Source organism: Solanum verrucosum, unplaced genomic scaffold (assembly GCF_900185275.1).
Source record: "Solanum verrucosum unplaced genomic scaffold, falcon-dt-bn FXZP01000065.1, whole genome shotgun sequence".
Taxonomy (NCBI): domain Eukaryota; kingdom Viridiplantae; phylum Streptophyta; class Magnoliopsida; order Solanales; family Solanaceae; genus Solanum; species Solanum verrucosum.
The window spans coordinates 575,736-595,472 of NW_026020073.1; the positions used below are offsets into that span (position 1 = coordinate 575,736).

Here is a 19,737-nt window from a genome sequence, read left to right on the forward strand (position 1 = left end):
CCCACATAGCATGAGCAGTAGAGAATTCCTCACATTCATGTATGAGGTCATCAACCACAAACTAATTATTATTCCATGTGTAGTGGAATTAACTTTATCCAAGAATTGTAAGCTTCAAGATCCCTTATGTGTTGTGCATAATTACCCTCTTCTGGTTGATTCAAAACATGGTTTATACCTTCTAGAGTATTTTGCTCTTTCTGTGCATACCATATTTTTCGACTTTGGATGTCATAATTATCACCGTTTAGTTTTTCACCTTTATTTAAGTCAACAATACTTTTGATGTCATGTCTGTTATTGAGATATAATAATAAGGCAAGAATTTTTATGCAATTATGCATGCGACATACACATTCAAGCAAATCAATTCTCATAAAGGTTTCATATTTAATGTAAAATAAAAAAATACACGTATGCATCTAATCATCATCTACAAACTAAATATTTAACCAAAATTCAAATATAATTTCTGTGTATACTAATATCGTGAAGACTTTAATAATAAGAATTTTTAAGTCTAATAACATAAATAGAGGAAAATCAAACTACATAATTCATATATTGAAAAACAAATAAGCAATAACAAATTACAAGTCATTCAAAGACTAAAATTCTCCCACAAGTCTCCAAGACAATAAATATACACCCTAAAAGGCTGACTGAGGCAAATTTCATGATGAGCATCAGTTAATCTACTAACCGAAGGATCACAGAGAGCGTCTGTTATATAAGCTAAGACTCTTCAATCTGAAATTTCCTTATAATTAGCTAGTTTAGTCCATTTTATTTCAAAAAAGTGAATAAAATCACATGATGAAATATAAGGGGACATCTTCAAAGACTCAAACTCTTTAAAATTTTTATCTTTTTTCTTCGAATGACCCTTTTGATGCCTCAACAGATCTTGTGTCACCCCGGGACACCAATCTGTATGATTTCACTCCCTCAGAAATATGTCTTACGGCGACTTGCTCTTCTACCTTGTCCATTTTCTCAACTTTGAGAACTCCACTTGGAGTAATTTGAGCATGTTCTCGTTCAGCCATATCTGAAATGGAAATTAACAAAACATAAATATGATTAATAACATTTGATGCGACAACGTATTTCACAAATTTCTTATAGAAGACAGAGAACTGTTTAAGGAACATAAGGAAAAAGAGAATTTATCAAGACCAATTTTAATAGACATAATTAAAATCATAATCTAGTAAAAATAATTTTTCACTATTCTTTATTAAATAAATAAGAAAATTTAAGGCCTTAAAAAATTAAGTTTTAAAGTCAACCATGATCAAATTCGACCACTTGAATAATCTATATTAAAGTAAATAAAGTAAGTACTTTATTAACATAAAGAGGTACTACACATTCATTGACCTTTTTTTTCTTCATAAAAACCATAGTACTTCATGATTCACAAGGAAAAAAGTACAAGTACTTTATTAAAATAAAATAGGAGTATACTTTATTGAAAAATAGTGGGACTATTTTATTTTATTTTCTTCTTAATACTAAAAAAAAGGAAAGAAAAAAAAAGAGTCCACCTTTCTTGGGATAGAAAAGGAAAAAACAAAAAAATAAAGTGTCCACTTCTTCTTCACCCAAAAAAATGGAGAAGCGAAAAAAAAAAAAACACATACTCAGTATCAAAGTTATCCCTAACATGTGAAAACAAAATAAATCTCTACAATCTACAACCATCAATATCAACTTATCAAGGGTTGATCAAACTTATTTAGATTTTTTTCGATAGTTTGCGAAAAATGAAGAATCGGAAAAAAAAATTGGAGCAATGAACCATGCTCTGATATCATTGTTTAACTTTCATAATAGGAATGAGATTTGTGTACATGTTATTGACAACGGAAGATCAACAAAAATTCTTTTCTTTGAAGAATTGCTCCAAGCCTTAACTTGAATCTCAAAGAAACAAGGTAAGTGATTCACAAACTAAATGTCTCTTTTGTTGGATGTCTTTGATTTAAGAAGAATATTGTTTTTCTATTTTTCTCTTTTCTTTTCCTCTTTTGTAAAGAGCGTAAAGTCTCTCTTTTAAAAATAAAATATTGTGTACATTGAAGCAGTTACTATGTAACGGTTAAATTAGCATTTATCCCTCTTTTTTTTTTTTTTTACAAATAACAACTTCGGATCGGATCGATCCACGACCCAAAACTTACCGTCAGACAAAGTTTCACAAACTATTGGATGACATGGAACAAGTTGAGTCTAACCTTAAATTTGTACATTTCAAGGATAGCTGGGAGCATATTCACTATACTTGTTTTTCCTCATTGGCTTACTTTGTGGGAAGTTCAACTAGAATTGTCCATTTAGACATTTTATGGGAAAGGGCTTAAGGATAATGTGCAAATACCTAGGCATAACAATATGTCATGGATAAGAAATTCTGGGCTACAAGATGGGAAGCATGTTGCTTTAACTATGCTTCAAACTTTGGTGGAGGTCTTCCATAGTGTTGGATATGGATTACACCTTAGTTTGCCTCTGTCTTGTGTTCTCCCTATGTTAAGTCGGAGTGTGAGTGAGTATCATGCAAATTATGAGACTCTTGGAGAACTTAATCATGTCAATAATGGTATCATTGCAACCTTTAATATGATTTCCGTTCCAAGGATATTGTGGCCTATGGGACATTTAGAGAGACTACAAGTTTTTTTCCTATCACAGCCATGTCCAACGTGAAGTGAACTATGCTGCCACACTAAACAAAGCTTGGAATGAAGCTCTTGAGTTTTCTCACAAGGGACTTGCTGGTGCTTGTAATCAAATGCACTTCATCCATCTTGAAGTCAATGTAACTACACCTAGATTACCAATGCTTTTGCTGGCAAGATTTCTAGACTTGAACCTTGAGGACAAAGTTCTTATTGAGGACGGGAGTATTGTTATGAATCAGCCCCAGCCCAATAACAATACTAACAAATATATCACACGAATAGATATTAGGACAAGTAGGCCCAATACAAGCAACATGGCCAGACCTTCACAAAGGATAATTTGGAATGCACACTGAGGGTATCGTGAAATAGAACATGACATCACTATCAGAGGGCATCGTGAGTTATGTGCAAAGGCACCATCTGTGTTTCTCATCCCCATTTCTGAGTCTAAGCTTCCCATTCCCTTCTACCGTTTATCAATCCCTACTTCTTACGTTCAGTATTTCTAGCTATATTTCTGTTTGGACTTTTGCTAATTGAGTTGTTGCATTTAGTTTCTGGATTTTTAATTGAACTCTAGTCTTATTATAATAGTTGAGAAGTTGGTTACTGTTACATTCAATTTGAGTTCATTACACCAAGCAAACAAGGCCTTCATTTAGATGCACCAATTTTCAACTTAATAAACACTCAAAAGTTCACAAAATGGCTAGCATATATACTTGAATACTTATAGGTGAATTACACTATGTATCTATATTAATATATGTATATCTATCTTCATTAATTTAGTCTACACTTCATATCTTCCGGAGTATTGTATAATATCACTAGACTTTGCTTTCTTCCAAAGTACATGAACAAATTCACACTCAATAGACATGTATCTCAAAAACCAAGACACTCAATTAATACTCTAGTTAATAAACTATACGAAGAAGTTTAATATTTTAACAATATACTGGTGCTTTACGCTTTTTATCTCACGTGTCAATCTACTAACAGTAAAAAGTAGCATTCTTTAATTTTGAATGAAATTACGTATCTCTCTTAATCTTAGCCCAAAAATATTTTTTTTTTTTTAAATAGAAAGACAAAATTCATTTGGGAATAGACGAAGTGATACAACATTTGTTATTAACATTTGATAAAATTAAATAATACCGCAATAGTTAGCGTTGTCAATTAATCTTTGAATGAAACCAAAAAAAAAAAAAACAGTCTGGTGCAGTTAAGTGAACTCCATGTAAAAGGGGAGGGATCGGCCACAAGGCCTATTGTACATAGTCTTATCTTGCATTTTTGTCAGAGGCTATTTTTAAGGGTTGAACATGTTGTGACCTCCTCATCACATGACATCAACGTAACTTTACTGATTATCCAAAAGTAATAATTTTATTATTAATAAAGAAAAAGAAAAGAGGCTACTGAGAGGAATTACTAAAATCAGCCCCATGAAATCAAAAAAAAAAAATACTAAATGCCATACATAAAACCAGCTCCATGAAACTTGTCTCTTGTTAATGCATCAATACGTTCAATTGTCTTAGCATCAAGATAGTTTTTATGATCTCCAACAACACCTTGTCTAAAGAAAGAATTGTAAGGAACTTGAAACCAACTAGGAAAATCCCCAGATTTGTTCACCTCATAACTACTAAGAATATCAAAGCTACAATTCTTCACTATCTCATCTACTTCCTCCTCATTCATAAACGGACACCCTAGAAACTCCGCCAATCTCTTCACATGAATTTTCGTGTCCTTCATTAGCTCTTCATAAGTTATCAAAAATATATTCTTTGGTTTCTCCAAGCTTGCCTTTCTGAATCCCATAACATGATCATAATAAGGTCCCCCAGGAAATACTCCAGAACAAAATTTCTCTATAGCTTCTTCGAGATGCCACGGTCCATCTTGATCTGCATCCTTCCATTTATTCGTGAAATGCCACATTGATACCAACGTATCCTTAGGATTTCTTGTTATGTAAACAACTCGACAGTTAGATGAATGGAAAGTGTTACCTAGAAGCTGGTAAGGAATATGAGTCGAATATAGTCTTGTTGAATGAGATTCATCATGAGTAGTAATTGAAGATGATTGATGAGTTGTTCCAAACACTTGCACCTCAAGCGTAGGAACAAGGTCATGAGGATTATGCTTCACTAATGACTCTTTTGAAGATCGATTTACGATGGAAAAGACTAGAGATTTAAGCCATGTTGTACCAGTTTTTGGAAAGGAGGCTAAAATTACATCATTAGGAAGTGGTTTGAATTCATTAAGAACTCGAATAGTGCTTGGGAGAAATTTAGGAAGGAACCAGAAATCATTTATTTGACAGACATAGTTCTTTCCCCACCAATTTTCCTTTGGTAAGGACTCATCATGGACAACTTCCAAGATGTTCACCATGAAGTTATACTGAGAGGGCTAGCTATATGTAATGAATAAAGATTAGGACTCAACTCTCACAAAGCTTACATATATATACAGTGGCAACAAGTTAGGATTAATCCTCTTATGTATTCTAAAAATGAATTTTCCATTTTTACTTCAATTCTGACATATATAAAAAAAATAACTATTTTTTTAATTATAATCTCAGAATTAATTAATTATTCTCTTTGTTCAACAATAGTTGTCCACTTTTGACTTGACGCACACCTTGCGAAACAATAAATAATAAAAGTAATATTACTATATTACCCTTTGAATATATTAAATTTAAGAGTAATGTTAAATGATCAGAAAATTTTTGCTAGAAATGTAAAAGACTATAATATCCTTATTTCAATTTTTGCATTTATTTCCTCAATATTTTTCCCTCCAAACAAAACTAACTTTTTTCTATTTCCCAAACTCCTTGAACTACTAAAACACAAACTATTTGGTTGCCAAGAAAAATGAAAAATGTTTTTGTGTATATATTTTTTGTATGTGTGTATAGTTCATTCGATTTATTTTTAAAAATAAATATTGTTCAGTTAATAAAAAAAAAATTGTTCGCTTTAGTTTTAAAAATATTTTTGTAATTTTATTTTTACCCTACAAATTATGTTCTACATATACATAACCTACACTCCCTCCTCTACCCCTCCCCCGAACTCAATTATGTTTATAAGGTACCAATGCATACCATTGAAAAGTTATTTTTTTCACTTAAAATAAATATTTTTGTTGAAGAAGACAATTAAATTTTTCATTAATAATAACTACAAATGACTATCTTATCTACTTAAGATTATACTTAATTATTTTGTCATACAAATTTAGTAAAATATAGTAATTAAGCTTAGATTAAAAAAAAATCAATTAATTTTTTCTTCAAATATAATCAACTAAATAGATCAGTCTATATAATGGATTTTTTTCAAAAGAAAAAAATAATGTTATTTTGGAAATTAGATATTTCTAAAAAATAATTAATGATAAGATGTTTATAACTATAAACTATGTCATGAATAACCCATTGATTTTTTATATTATAATCATTCCAAACAAGAATTAACATATATAGAAATTGGTGAAATTATTTCACTAATTTTCACGAATAAAAAATCCAGTTACTCCAATAATATTAATTAAGAGAATGTTTCAAAAAAAAAAAAGATCACTCAATACCTACTTATCAATTATAATACTTTAAAATAGATATACTTTATGTAGGATACTATATTAAATTACAATATGTTTAATGTATGTAAATAAAGTGTAACATAATTAGGACATACATTTTTGAAAAATTATTTTCATTTAATATAGAATTTTTTTATCGAAGGAGACAACTAAATTCATGTTAATAATGTACATAAAATATTTTTTAAATATAATTTGAAAAACATTTCAATAACGACCATCAAAACTCAAAATACTTTAGAATGATAGACATCGACACAATATTGAAATACGTAGTTTAATTTTTTTAAACATAATACTTAAATATGTAGTTTAATTATTTAAATATGTAGTTTTAAATATGTAGTTTTAAATACGTAGTTTAACTTTTTAAAACATAATATTTAAATATGTAGTTTAATTTTTTAAAACATAATATTTAAATATGTAGTTTAATTTTTTAAAACATAATATTTAAATATGTATTTTAATTTTTTAAAACATAATAATTAATAAATATGCAAGCTACAACATTAATGTGTAACTATCTTGGGTTGTTGTTTAATAGGATTGACACTTATGAACCATATGATTTTTAGTATTTCTTTAATGTGTCGGTGTCTATTAATTCTAAAGTATTTTGTGTTTTGACTTTTATTATTGAACTATTTTACATTATATGTAAAAAAAAGTTATTTAAAATGTAATTTAAATAATTATTAAAATATGTAATTTAAATTTATTTATTTAATATATACAATAAAATTACTTAATTTTAATAAACTCTTAATGAGTTTCAAACAAAATATTAATCTGAGAGCAAAAAAATAATAATAGTATTGTGACTACAGCTATGTATATTAATATTTAACATATCATTTAATAACAAATATTTTTTATAAAACAACAAATAATACTAATAAAGAAAAATATATATGTGATGAAACTTTGATCTATTTCATGCTTAACAAATTTGTGTTGTCATTATCATTTGAGAACTATGAAGATGATTTTCTTTCAAATTTTTAAAGTTTATTTTGAAATCATAAAGAACTTTCTATTTTCTTTTGGTGTTATTATAATTTTTAAAGAAGCACCATCAACATTTTTATCCAAAAAATATTCGTATACGTCCCTAGTGCTAAAATAAATAAATAAATATTAATTTTAATGAGTCTTTATTTGTGTATGGTGTGATTCGTAGACGGTCGAGAATATGAAGGCAATCACATAATAGAGAAAACATGATGGTAATTTTAGTTTCTTCATATTTCGCTCACATATATTCTAAGTATAATCGGATAAAATATATTTTTATCACTTAAATTTTTTCTAGAAAATTGATGTGTAACAATAACTCCTTTAAATATATAAGAGTAATTATTTTTGCAAATCCGGTCAATTTCAGTTTTTAAATTTTGATTATTATAGATATAAATTTTTAATATTTAAATTTAGATATAATTATCTTTTCACGATTGGAAATTATAAACTAAAATAGATAATCTACACTTTACTCCTCTTTTGTACTTTTTAAATTTTTATTTTTATTATTAAGAATAAGAAATGGAAAATAAATAAATAAAAAAGAATAAGTAAAAAGGAAGAAATTTTGAAATTGAGAAAGAGATATATTTTTTTATTTTCTTACTACTACCATCACATTTTTAATTTTTTTTTTTAGATCTTGAAAATTTCAAGTGAAAAGAGTGAGTGAGATTTATGTTTTCTTTGGTAAATTTTGTGGTTCATTTTTCCATGTTTAAATATAAAATTATCAATAATTAATCTCATTAATTATTTTTAATGTATTCGAAACATAATTGAAGAATATATTCACTATTTAACTTAAAGGGCAAAAAAATGTCCAAAAACTAAGTAGTTTATAGTGTGAACAAGTCCTTTTACCATTCCAGTCAAATTATGGCCAAAAGGATTTTCCCTAAATTTAATGTTTTAAGAAATGTATGAGATGTTGAAGGTAAAACAAACACAAAACTGTAAAATATCTCTTAATTACTCCCTCAGTTTTAAAAAAAAATGACATACTTTTAATTTTTAGTCTCTTTTTTAAAAAATGACCCCTTTTATTTTTTGGCAACACTTTAATTTAAATTTTTTACCTGACATATTAATGACCACGAAATTAAAGGACATTTTGATACATTTAAAATAACTTTAATTTAGGACCACAAATATCAAGTCAAACTAGATTAATTATTTTAAATGGATGGAATACTATTTTTAAAGAATATGTAAAATTGAAAGTGAACAAGTAAAATATAACGGAGAGACAATATAATGTATGTAATCCAATATTTTCGTCTAATAACTTGTTATAAAAGTCAGATCTGGCAAACTTCGAAAATCTCCCACATGGGGCATGAGTTAATATCTCAAAATGTCACTCAACTTTGAGAATTTATCTAGTAAAATCATTGAACTTTGTTTTGTATCAATAAAATTACTCAACTTAGACTTATGTATCAATAAAATCTATCAACTTAGACTTATATATCAATAAAATCACTCAACTAAATTTTACCTTAAAATTATATAATCTAATATAGCAAAAAAAAAAAAAAAAAACTTTTTATGCCAAGTATTAGAAATAAAATCATAAAAAAAAAATTTAATTTTTTTTAACGGATAAACTTAATTAGTATAACAAGTATTAAAATATTAATATATATTTAAAACTTACTACATGATAGGTGTTTTCATGAAGAAAAAAACGGACCAATTGTTGTTGATTGGTGATTAATCAGAGGAATTATAGATAATAGCAGTTGAAATTGTTGCAGATTTTGACTGTTTTAATTTCACCATTAACGAGAATAGGGTAGAAAAATTGTTCGTTTTAAATATAAAAAATTTCTGTTCCTTAATTTCTGAAAATACGAATTAAAAATCTATAATAATGTTTGTCCATTAAAATTCCTTAAGAAGTTTTATTAATTTTATTTATTTGTGGGGTTTATATTTATATGACATAAAACAAATATTTTATTTTGTCATGTTAGTTTAGTGATTTTATTGATATAAAAATCAAAGTTAAGTGATTTTATTAATATAAAATAAAGTTCAGTGACTTTGCTAGATATATTCTCAAAAATTGAATGATCTTTTGAGATAGGACATTGGCTAAGTAGGCACTTTGGGCTTTGGAAATCTTTTTTAAGAAAGAATGATTAAAATAAGTATTTTATTATTATATTCACATTAATTTGATATTTAATATTAGATTTCCGAAAAACATTCAAAAATAAGTAGTTGATATTAAAGTAAATATAAAAATAAAATTTTAATTTTTAAAAAATAAGCAAATAAAAGTGAATCGAGGGAATAATTTCTTTCCGGGGAGTGCATATGCGGAGAATCTTTCTACTGGATTTCAGCAATTTGATTTACGCTAGTCTTTTTATCGATTGGACACAAACGTACATCTTGCTTATTGCTAAAGAATGGAAGGACTCCAATACCCCAAATCATCCATAATAATTTGAGAAGTGAAAGTTTGCTAGATCCAAGATGGAGAAAAAGCTCAAAATAGTCTTTTATTTTTTAATCAAGACTCAAAGTTATTTTTGAATTTTCACATGAAACATTAATAGACTTTTATATTTGTAATATTAGTGCATTTATTGTTCTCTTCCAAAAAATATTCTATTTTTTAATATTGATTTTATCCACAATTTATATATATATAATGTTCAATCGTGTTTTTTATCCACAAGTGTATTCTTTATTTTCAAGTTGCTGAATTATCTTTTAAAAGTGTATTCTTTATTTTCAAGTGGACACCATGATAAAGTATTTACAATTCTCATTGAGTTCTCAAAAATATCAAAATGAAATGCTAGCAATTACTATGCCTGGTTTCTCATTGTCGAGTGTCAAGGTTTACACGTAAAATGTAATTCTTTCAACGTTATATGTCAAGGTAGGCACTCACGACGCTTGTTGTCCTAGCAATTTGACTTGGTTCCTTGTGATAGGCCTCATGCTTCCCACAGTAATATCATGGATGTTTCCCATAGCAACGCAGAATTTGGGTTAATCAATTTTTGTGGATGCAGATGTGGATACGGATGCTGATGCAAATTTCGAGTTGATCTTCTTGGAAGTCATCTCAATGTTCTTGAACTTTGATTTTCGAAGAGAAGAGATGAGAGGTAAATATTGTCCCACTAGGCGTACCAAATTTGTATGCGTCTAAAGTTTCATTCCAGAAATACAGCAAACAAATAATAGTATTTGTATTTGAATTGGTGCGAAGGTTATAATCTTTATGAAATCTTTTTAAAAAGAGATGAAATCCCTAATTATTCTCTTCACGATTTTTCTTGACTTGATGAAATTTGCGGCTCAACATTTGGAGTAAGACTTCTTTATATGCGGAAGACTTGCAGATCACCATTGAACAACAAGGATTCTCTATGTATTTCCTTCTCTCCTTATGATCTTATGAAGACCTCTTTATATAGGTGTGAGCTAGGGTTTTAAGAGTATTTTGTTCTAAGTAATTTAGAGGACCTTGGGCTTGAAGAATGTGAGTTGGGTTCGTCTTGTCAGCTTAGTGGACGAACCCAAATGTAATTTGAACTTTATTTTAGACATATAATTTTGACTTAAAATATTAATCCGACTTTATTAACCAATAATTTGACTTTGTCAACGTATCATGAATTTAAGATTTAATCCAAATTTATTATGAATTTATCAATAAAACATCACTGTCTACTAAAGCCCCTACTTCGAGTCTTGTTGGGGTGAACGGTTAGTCGAACTTGTAAAGACAGGCCTTGAAGTATATGTGAAGCAAATGTTTGTTTTTATGCGGTTGATCTTTGGCGAAACATTTGAAACTTCAAAAGAAATGACTATGCCAACTTATTGAGGTTATCCAAATCAACGTATACCGGAGTCTTTCTGACTGCATTCTCTAATTTGTAAGAGATTATTTGACGTTCGGTCATTTACCAACTCATTTTCGATTTGAAGTGTTTCCAGCTCATGAAGACTTGTGGCATGGTATTTCTTTGTAACTTAATGATTTTATTATGGTCATCAACTACAAAATGGTTGTCAATTCGATAAGCAAGGACTGCGTCAACAAGCTTGATTTGGTGATATGAAGCTTGTGATTTCGATGTAAATTTTTAGGCGTTGCTTTCCTTGGGGTTGAATGCCCTTCCGGCAGGTTCTCCTCCGATTTTGCTCGATCCCTTGAAAATATAAGGACTTCAAATTCTCATTACGTGAGTCTAACCTCATTCGAAGGTTATCTCATGCGTTTGTAGAAAACATTTAAAAATTTGTCATAGTTGATTGCGAGGAAAGTTTCCCCGATTGAGTACGGAAAGGTAACTCTTTTTTTGTCAAGCATTTTCATAATCGCACAATATTTGTGCAACTTGAGGTAGCTTTGATAGTTGTCATACTTTTGTTGCAACTTGAAGGCAAAAGCGTGTTGGACACCCTGCCTTTTTTTTCAACCTTTCCATGGTTGCCTAATTTTGTGCAACTTGGAGTAAAAACAAACTTCCATAATTGTCATACTTTGTAACTTGAAGTAAGCGGAATGTGTTGAATGACTGAATCCCTCTTTTTTTATTTATTTCCCATGTTGGTTTTCGAGAAAACTTTACACGTTTTCAAGGTCTTTTTTTATGTTTGATTCCGATAGGATTTCCATAACTTGGTTCCTATGGAAACTTACCATAATTTGGTTCCTATGGAATTTCCATAACTTGATTCCGATGAAAATTTCCATAATTTGATTCCTACGAAAACTTACCACAATTTCCATAATTAGTAGGAACTAAACTTTCCATTATTATAAAATACTCCATAATTCGCATCCCGCAGGAATCAAATTGGTGTATTCATATTTTAAAATCTATATATACCCACATTCCCCTGGTGATGTATATCGATTTGTCGCGTCACCAAGTTCAATTAAGTCCCTCTCTCTTCAGTAAGTCCTTTTCTCAACTCTGATTTTCGTCACTTTTTCTTCAGCTCAGCGCAACTGTGGTAGAAAATTTATATCTCATCGTAGGAATGTCTAAATTGTGATCCGTTTGATTTTTCGGAAACTAGACTTGTAGAGCTAGAACGTATTCGAAAAATATGGTCAGACAACTCCCAAATTTTCTCAGGAAATTTATTGAAATCAAATTAAAGTTCTGATGAATTGACTGCACAAGCTTTGAGCGACTTCATGAGAAAAATCATATCTCGACGTAGGAACAATGAAATCACAAGTGGTTTAAGGAATTGGAAAGAAAACTCATAGGGGTACATCATAAATGAAAGCCACAATTAGATTGCATCTGTTCTCGTTCAGTTTTCTATTTGAAATCATCCTTTTGACAATCACAAAAAATTGGGGTTACTACCTTTACTTTGGACATGCTCTTACGAATTGATAAGAGCTTATGCCTTTTGGTGTTTTGATGATCTCCTCACAAGTGCAGGGACCTGGTCCTCTGCAGAGTATGCTCGTCCAGTGTCAAAGTGTGGTACAGCTGTAAAAGCTGTCTGCGTCAGAAGCTGCAGAGTACTTCACCAATCAGAAGCAAGGAGGTTGCTTGTACGTTTGGTAATAACTTTTTGTGGTATATACTAAACAAAAGACAACAATATCATTAATTCATTCAAAGAGAGAGTCTTTCAAGCTTCAAGAACAGCAAGGGACTTGATCAATTACTTCAAGAGCTTCAAGAACAACAAGGGATCTGATCGATTACTTCAAGAGCTTCGTGTACCAGCTGTTACTTTGTTTGCTTGTAATAGTGCTTACATTGTAGGATTCATTTTGTGAAAGAAACGTTTCAAACTTGTTTGAATCATTGTAAGAACTAGGTTAAGGGTAACTTAGGTTCTTACTCTAAAAGTCTATATTAATCGGTTAGGATTAGTATAGTGGGCGGTGTTGTATCCGCTTTGGCTCATCTAAGTAATAGGAGGTATTGCTTAGAGTTGGGATTAGTAGGCTAATCTCGGTTTGTAAACTTGCTTTTACTTTTGCTTGGAGAAGATTAGTGAAAGAAGTTTGAAAAGTCCTGGCAGGCCAGGTCGTGGTTTTACTCCCTTGAGCAAGGAGGTTTCCACGTAAAGTTGTTGTGCAATCTTTACTTTCAGAACTTTGTTTATTTTCTGTTATTGTAACTGTGCTGAGGACCTAGTCCCATCTAGACAAGTGGACGCATACATTCCGACAAGTGGTATCAGAGCAAGTCTTTTCTCTCTGGTTAACACCAAGAAAAGGAAAGATCCTGACGGAATGGCCACTCCACCTAACATGGAGGAAGGACAGTCCTCGATCAGACCACCTCGATTCAATGGTCAGTATTATGGATGGTGGAAAAATCGTATGCATAATTATATACGCTGTGGATGAGCTGATTGGAAATCTCCAGACCTACGAGCTGAACAAAAAACAGGGGACAAACATGAAGGAGGGAAAGAAGGAGAAATTTATTGCTCTAAAAAACTCACAAAATGATACGACTGAGGAGGAAGATCAAATGGCCTATGTTACGAAAAGGTTTCAAAAAATCATCAAGAAACATGACGTCTTTCAAAAGAAGGCTTCGACCAGCAGAGCAGCAAACGCAAATGACCTTTGTCATAAATGTGGCAAACCTGGTCATTTTATGAGGGACTGTCCCAGCCAGAAGCAGGAAACTTAGAACTTCAAACCTCGTAAGAGGGACCTGGTCCCAGACAGTGCTCGGAGAAAGGCTCATGCTGATCAGTTGGTGAGAAAAGCCTTTGCTGTATGGGGAAATGATTCAAGTGAGTCAGAAGAAGATGCAGAAACCTATGAATATGTTTCAATGATGGCTATTAAAGATGATGAAAATGTCTTCAATTCCATCTTCTCATTAATGGCAAATTCTGATGATGAAGAGGATTCAGATGAGGTAACTCTTTTTTATCTTAAAAATGATCTAGATAATCTGCCTATTGAAAATTTGAGGAAACTTGCTGCTCTGCTTATTGATTGTGTTGATGAACGAACCACTGAAAACTTAATGTTGAATAAAAAATTAAGTTTGTGTGAAGATAAGAATTCTGCTCTCATGTCTAAACTGAGTATCAGGATAGGTATCCTCGAGAATGATAGTCTGGAACCCAGTGAGGGACCTGGTACCTCAGTAGGTGGAAAAAGAAAGCTTAGCATCCTTGATGAAGAACTGGAAGAAAAGCTCAAAATCTTTGAGTCCAAGTTAGTTGCTTCTCTTGAAACAAATTCTCAACTGAGAAAGGATCTGAGTAAGGTCAAGGAGGAGTTAAGCCACTCTCTAAAATGGACTGACTCTTCTAAGATACTCTCTAATCTGTCTAATCAGAGTTTCAATGGAAAGAAAGGGTTGGGACGTAGACCAATAGAACCTCCTTATAATCCTCATAGCAAATATGTGTCTGTATCTGACAATCTGTTGTGCACTCACTGTGGGCGTAATGGTGATCTAAAAGAAAAGTGTGAGACTCTGAGAAAAGCAAAAGAAAAGCATGAGAAATTTGTCAGATCTGAAAATAATGATAAAAGGGAACTCAAGGGACCTGGTCCCCGTTATCGTTTCTGTAAGAACACTTTTCCCCCCTGGATAGGAAGGTTTCTTATTAAGCCTTTTGATAGTTATTGGGAACTCCGTCTGAAGTGGGTTCCCAAGTCTAATAAGTGATTCTTGTGCAGAAGAGAGGGAGCAGTCAATGTTGGTACATGGATAGTGGATGCTCAAGGCATATGACTGGAAATACTCTAAACTTCCTCTCTTTGAAAGCACACCAAGGTGGTGGTGTGTCATTTGGCGGTGGAAAGAAAGGTTTTATTCTTGGTATTGGCAAGATAGGAAGAACTCCAGATCATTCCATAGACAGTGTACACTATGTGGACGGTTTGGAGTTTAATCTTTAAAGTGTGTATCATATTTGCGACAAGGAAAAATGAAGTCAAGTTCATATTTGAAGGGTGTGTGGTTACAAACTGTGCAATTAAGAAAATTGTAATGTCTGCAAAAGGAGTCAAGAATGTGTATGTTGTTGATCTTGATTCTACTGAAGAAGACAACTTGTCATGTCTGAGTTCTCAAACTGATGATGCAAATCTTTGGCATAGGCGACTGGGTCATGTAAGTACCTCTTTACTTAACAAGCTTGTTACAGGGGACCTGGTCCGCGGACTACCAAAGTTGAAGTTCTCAAATGACAAAGTCTGTGACGCCTGTGCAAAAGGGAAACAAACAAGATTTTCTTTCAAGGCAAAGAAGGGTGTGAGCACTACCAGACCTTTGGAACTTCTCCACATGAATCTGTGTGAACCTGTTAGAATTCAAAGCAGAGGAGGAGTGATAAAGGGAGACCATGAGATGGAGGAGCTGATCAAGGAAAGGGAAGACAAGGATATCCTAAATCCTGGAAACAAACAAGTTGCAAAGGAAATTGCTGCAGATCTCACATGAGCACCTGGTCCCTCTGATACTACCCAGAAGGTTCCATCTCAAAATCATGAAGCTGATGATACTGAATCTGATGTTGAAATCGAAGAAGAGTTGATCAGAAAGTCCGGATGGAAACATCAATTCTCACATCCATGGGACAAACTCATCTCTCCACTTGACTCTGGAATTCAAACTAGATCCAGGACAAGAAATCTAGTTGCATATTCAGCCTTTATGTCAAGAGAAATACATCACGGAACTGCTTTGAAAGTTCAATCTGATTGAGGCAAAAGTTCTTGACACTCCCATGAGCACAAGTGTGAAGCTTGACTTAGATGAAGATGGAGTTGAGGGATGAGTGCAAGATTTCAAGCAGCACCAAAGGAATCCCATCTAAAGGGAGCTAAACGTATCCTGAGAAACTTGAAGGGAACTCAGGACCTGGTCCTCCTCTACCTAACAGGTGACTCACTTGATCTAATTGGTTTTGCAGATGCTGACTATGCAGGCTTTCTTGTAGATCGAAAGAGTACATCAGGCGGCACATTTTCTTGGATCATCACTGATTTCCTGATGGACAATGTTGAGAAGCAAAATGTGGTGATGAAGTTCTGTAAGACTGAGGACCAGCTGACTGATATCTTTAGAAAGTCATTGAGTAAAGAATGTTTAATTAAAAGCAAGATGAGGCTGGGGATACACAAGATTACCTGATTCCGTGACAAGTTTGCACAAAAATCTTCTATTTTGATTATGTTACGGAGGGCAGGTATCTATACTTGTTTTAATGCTTGTCACTTAAGAATTCACTTCTGATACCTTAATGTAGGTATACACTCATGGTGTGTCTAGCTGAAGGGAAGATTAAATCATACTGACAGGGTTGCAAACTGAAAAGGGGACCTGGTCCTGCTGAGGTTAGTATCACTTATACTACACTGTATGTATGTCAACATCACTGCCACATGTCCCTCGCCCATTCATCGCGTCAGTTTCAGATGTCTTTTCGCTTTTAAACCAAAGGTTGCTACTGTTGGGGACCCGATGTCTTTTTGGTTTTATATACCACTTCTCTTAGTGAATCAAATTACAAAATCTCATCAAACAATTCTTGTTGAAATTCACTAATCCCCTTTCCAAAGCTTTTCTTTCTTTCTCAAAATGCCTAACTCTAATTCTTCTTCAAAGATCCCTATCTCCCAAGAAGTTGAAAATCTTAGTTCATTCAACTTCTCTTTTTCTACTCCAGAAGACTGTAAAGAAATCTTATGTGAAAAGGGAGAAAGCTAGAAAATAGGTGGCTGAAAATTAAAACGTGGAGATATCAAAAATGCAGGGTTATCGAAAAAGTTTCTCAAAGGGAAATATCAATTGCTTTTTGAGTTCATCAATAAGGTGTTAGTGCCCAAAACAAAAAAATAATAGTGGCATCTGCTGCTGATCTGTCTCTCATGGAGAAGCTTGATGAACTTGAAGAGATCAACCTCTCTGCCATTATGCTGGAATGTTAGTGTGTTGAAAGAAAAGCTAGGGGCAGATCTCAAATGACAGATGTTCTAGAGTAGCAGACTGCTTTTAAACAGGAAGTAACTGATCTTACTGAGATTCTGAATAACAAGGAGATTGAAATCGCTTCATTGAGGTTTGAATTACAGAAGGCAGTTTCGAGGGGACCTGGTACCAGCGATGGAAATGAGCAGGTGTTGCAAATGTTGAGGGATGAAAATGAAAGGCTTCTAAAGACAAATGCATCACTCAGTGAGGAAGTTAAGGCTCTCAACATGCAGCTTATCAAGGCTCATGAGGATGCAAAGGAGAATCTGTCTCTGCTTATGTGCACCCTCAATCCCTTTCCCATTCCATCCTAAAAGTGTCTTGTTTCCTTACAATCCTGATTAAAACTCTTGTGGCTTTGTGTTTGTTTTGCTTGACTACAGTGGTCAGTATTTGTGATCCAATGTTATTTATGTTTCTCCCCTGTTCATGTGTGGCTTAATATTCTCTTTATGCTTACATACACATGTTCTGTGTGGCCCAAGGCCCTGAATTCTTTATTGCCTTGCATTTAACTTGAATATGTTTACTGCTTCACCTTTTCAATGATGTCAAAAGGGGGAAGTTTTGTTGTAAAGTTGGTTATGGAATAGGGGGCACTAAACTAAGGGGGAACGAACTATGGTTGTTAGTTAGGGGAATTGAACTAAGGGGGAATGAACTGTGGTTGTTACTGGTGCACTAACAAAAGGGGAATTTGTTATGTATTTGAATGAATGTCTGTTCACTCACGTGAGGAGTTATGCAGGTTGTTTGTCATCATCAAAAATGGGGAAATTGATAAGAGCTTATGCCTTTTGGTGTTTTGATGATCTCCTCACAAGTGCAGGGACCTGGTCCTCTGCAGAGTATGCTCGTCTAGTGTCAAAGTGCGGTACAACTGTAAAAGTTGTCTGCGTCAGAAGCTGCAGAGTACTTCACCAATCAGAAGCAAGGAGATTGCTTGTACGTTTGGTAATAACTTTTTGTGGTATATACTAAACAAAAGACAACAATATCATTAATTCATTCAAAGAGAGAGTCTTTCAAGCTTCAAGAACAGCAAGGGACTTGATCAATTACTTCAAGAGCTTCAAGAACAACAAGGGATCTGATCGATTACTTCAAGAGCTTCGTGTACCAGCTGTTACTTTGTTTGCTTGTAATAGTGCTTACATTGTAGGATTCATTTTGTGAAAGAAGCGTTTCAAACTTGTTTGAATCATTGTAAGAACTAGGTTAAGGGTAACTTAGGTTCTTACTCTAAAAGTCTATATTAATCGGTTAGGATTAGTATAGTGGGTGGTGTTGTATCCGCTTTGGCTCATCTAAGTAATAGGAGGTATTGCTTAGAGTTGGGATTAGTAGGCTAATCTCGATTTGTAAACTTGCTTTTACTTTTGCTTGGAGAAGATTAGTGAAAGAAGTTTGAAAAGTCCTGGCAGGCCAAGTCGTGGTTTTACTCCCTTGAGCAAGGAGGTTTCCACGTAAAGTTGTTGTGCAATCTTTACTTTCAGCACTTTGTTTATTTTCTGTTATTGTAACTGTGCTGAGGACCTGGTCCCATCTAGACAAGTGGACGCATACATTCCAACACGAATCTAACTCTTTCCTTTTAATTAATTTCACAGATTTTTGATAAAGAAATACAAATTCGATGCAACAATATGACGCACTTTCGCGACCGAGATATGCCACATCATTCTTCATGAAGTAGTGGGTGACCAACAAAATCCGAATGCCAAAGTCCTACTTTTGGAGGTTCAGCCTCCGACTATCAGCGTCTTCTCCCTTGTTAGTGAGACGTGTGATGAATCTTTTCTCCTTAAAGAATGGTCAAAAATGGACACCAAAGACATCATGAGAAACATCTCGAGCAAGTCTACTCGTATGAAAGTTCCTTTACAGAAATCCGCAATTCATCATGACGTAGCATCTTCCAAATCTTCTTATCCTGATGGATGTTTCAGAAATTTGAGTGTTCCCTCTTCTAACTTTGCCTATGCCTGCTACACACCTAGTTGCTGGAATGGGTAGAGGACGTGTAGCCCCGTCACAAGGAGATTTTGGAGCTCATCAAGGTTTATGATGTTGTATATACTTTTTTGTTCACGTATGACTATGACAATAACGTGATTCATGCCTTTTGTGAGCTTGGGCGTCCATCTACCAACACACTTTCTACTTCCATTAGAGATGTCTATATCACTTTGGGACTTACAAGCATTACAGGTCATCCTGTACAAGGGCATCTTTATGACAAAGTCGTTCCTCAGCAAAAGAATTGATGCAGATTGATACTCAAGGAGAATTGCTTCTTCCCAAAAGTTGTCTATATTTGTTTTTGGCCTTCTATAGATTAGCGAAAGGTGATCTCCATGAGGTTTCCATTAATGATTGGGTGAGGTTTTTGTTTAGAGGACCTAATAGATATGTCG

The 19,737-nt window shown here is 32.8% G+C and overlaps 1 protein-coding gene across 1 annotated transcript; it reads right to left on the reverse strand.

The window, feature by feature from the left end:
- Positions 1-4,166: 4,166 nt before the first annotated feature.
- On the reverse strand, positions 4,167-5,108 carry LOC125823930 (cytosolic sulfotransferase 12-like). Its single transcript, XM_049503282.1, has one exon. It carries the CDS (start codon positions 5,106-5,108, stop codon positions 4,167-4,169), a length of 942 nt encoding a protein of 313 aa, XP_049359239.1.
- Positions 5,109-19,737: the final 14,629 nt, after the last annotated feature.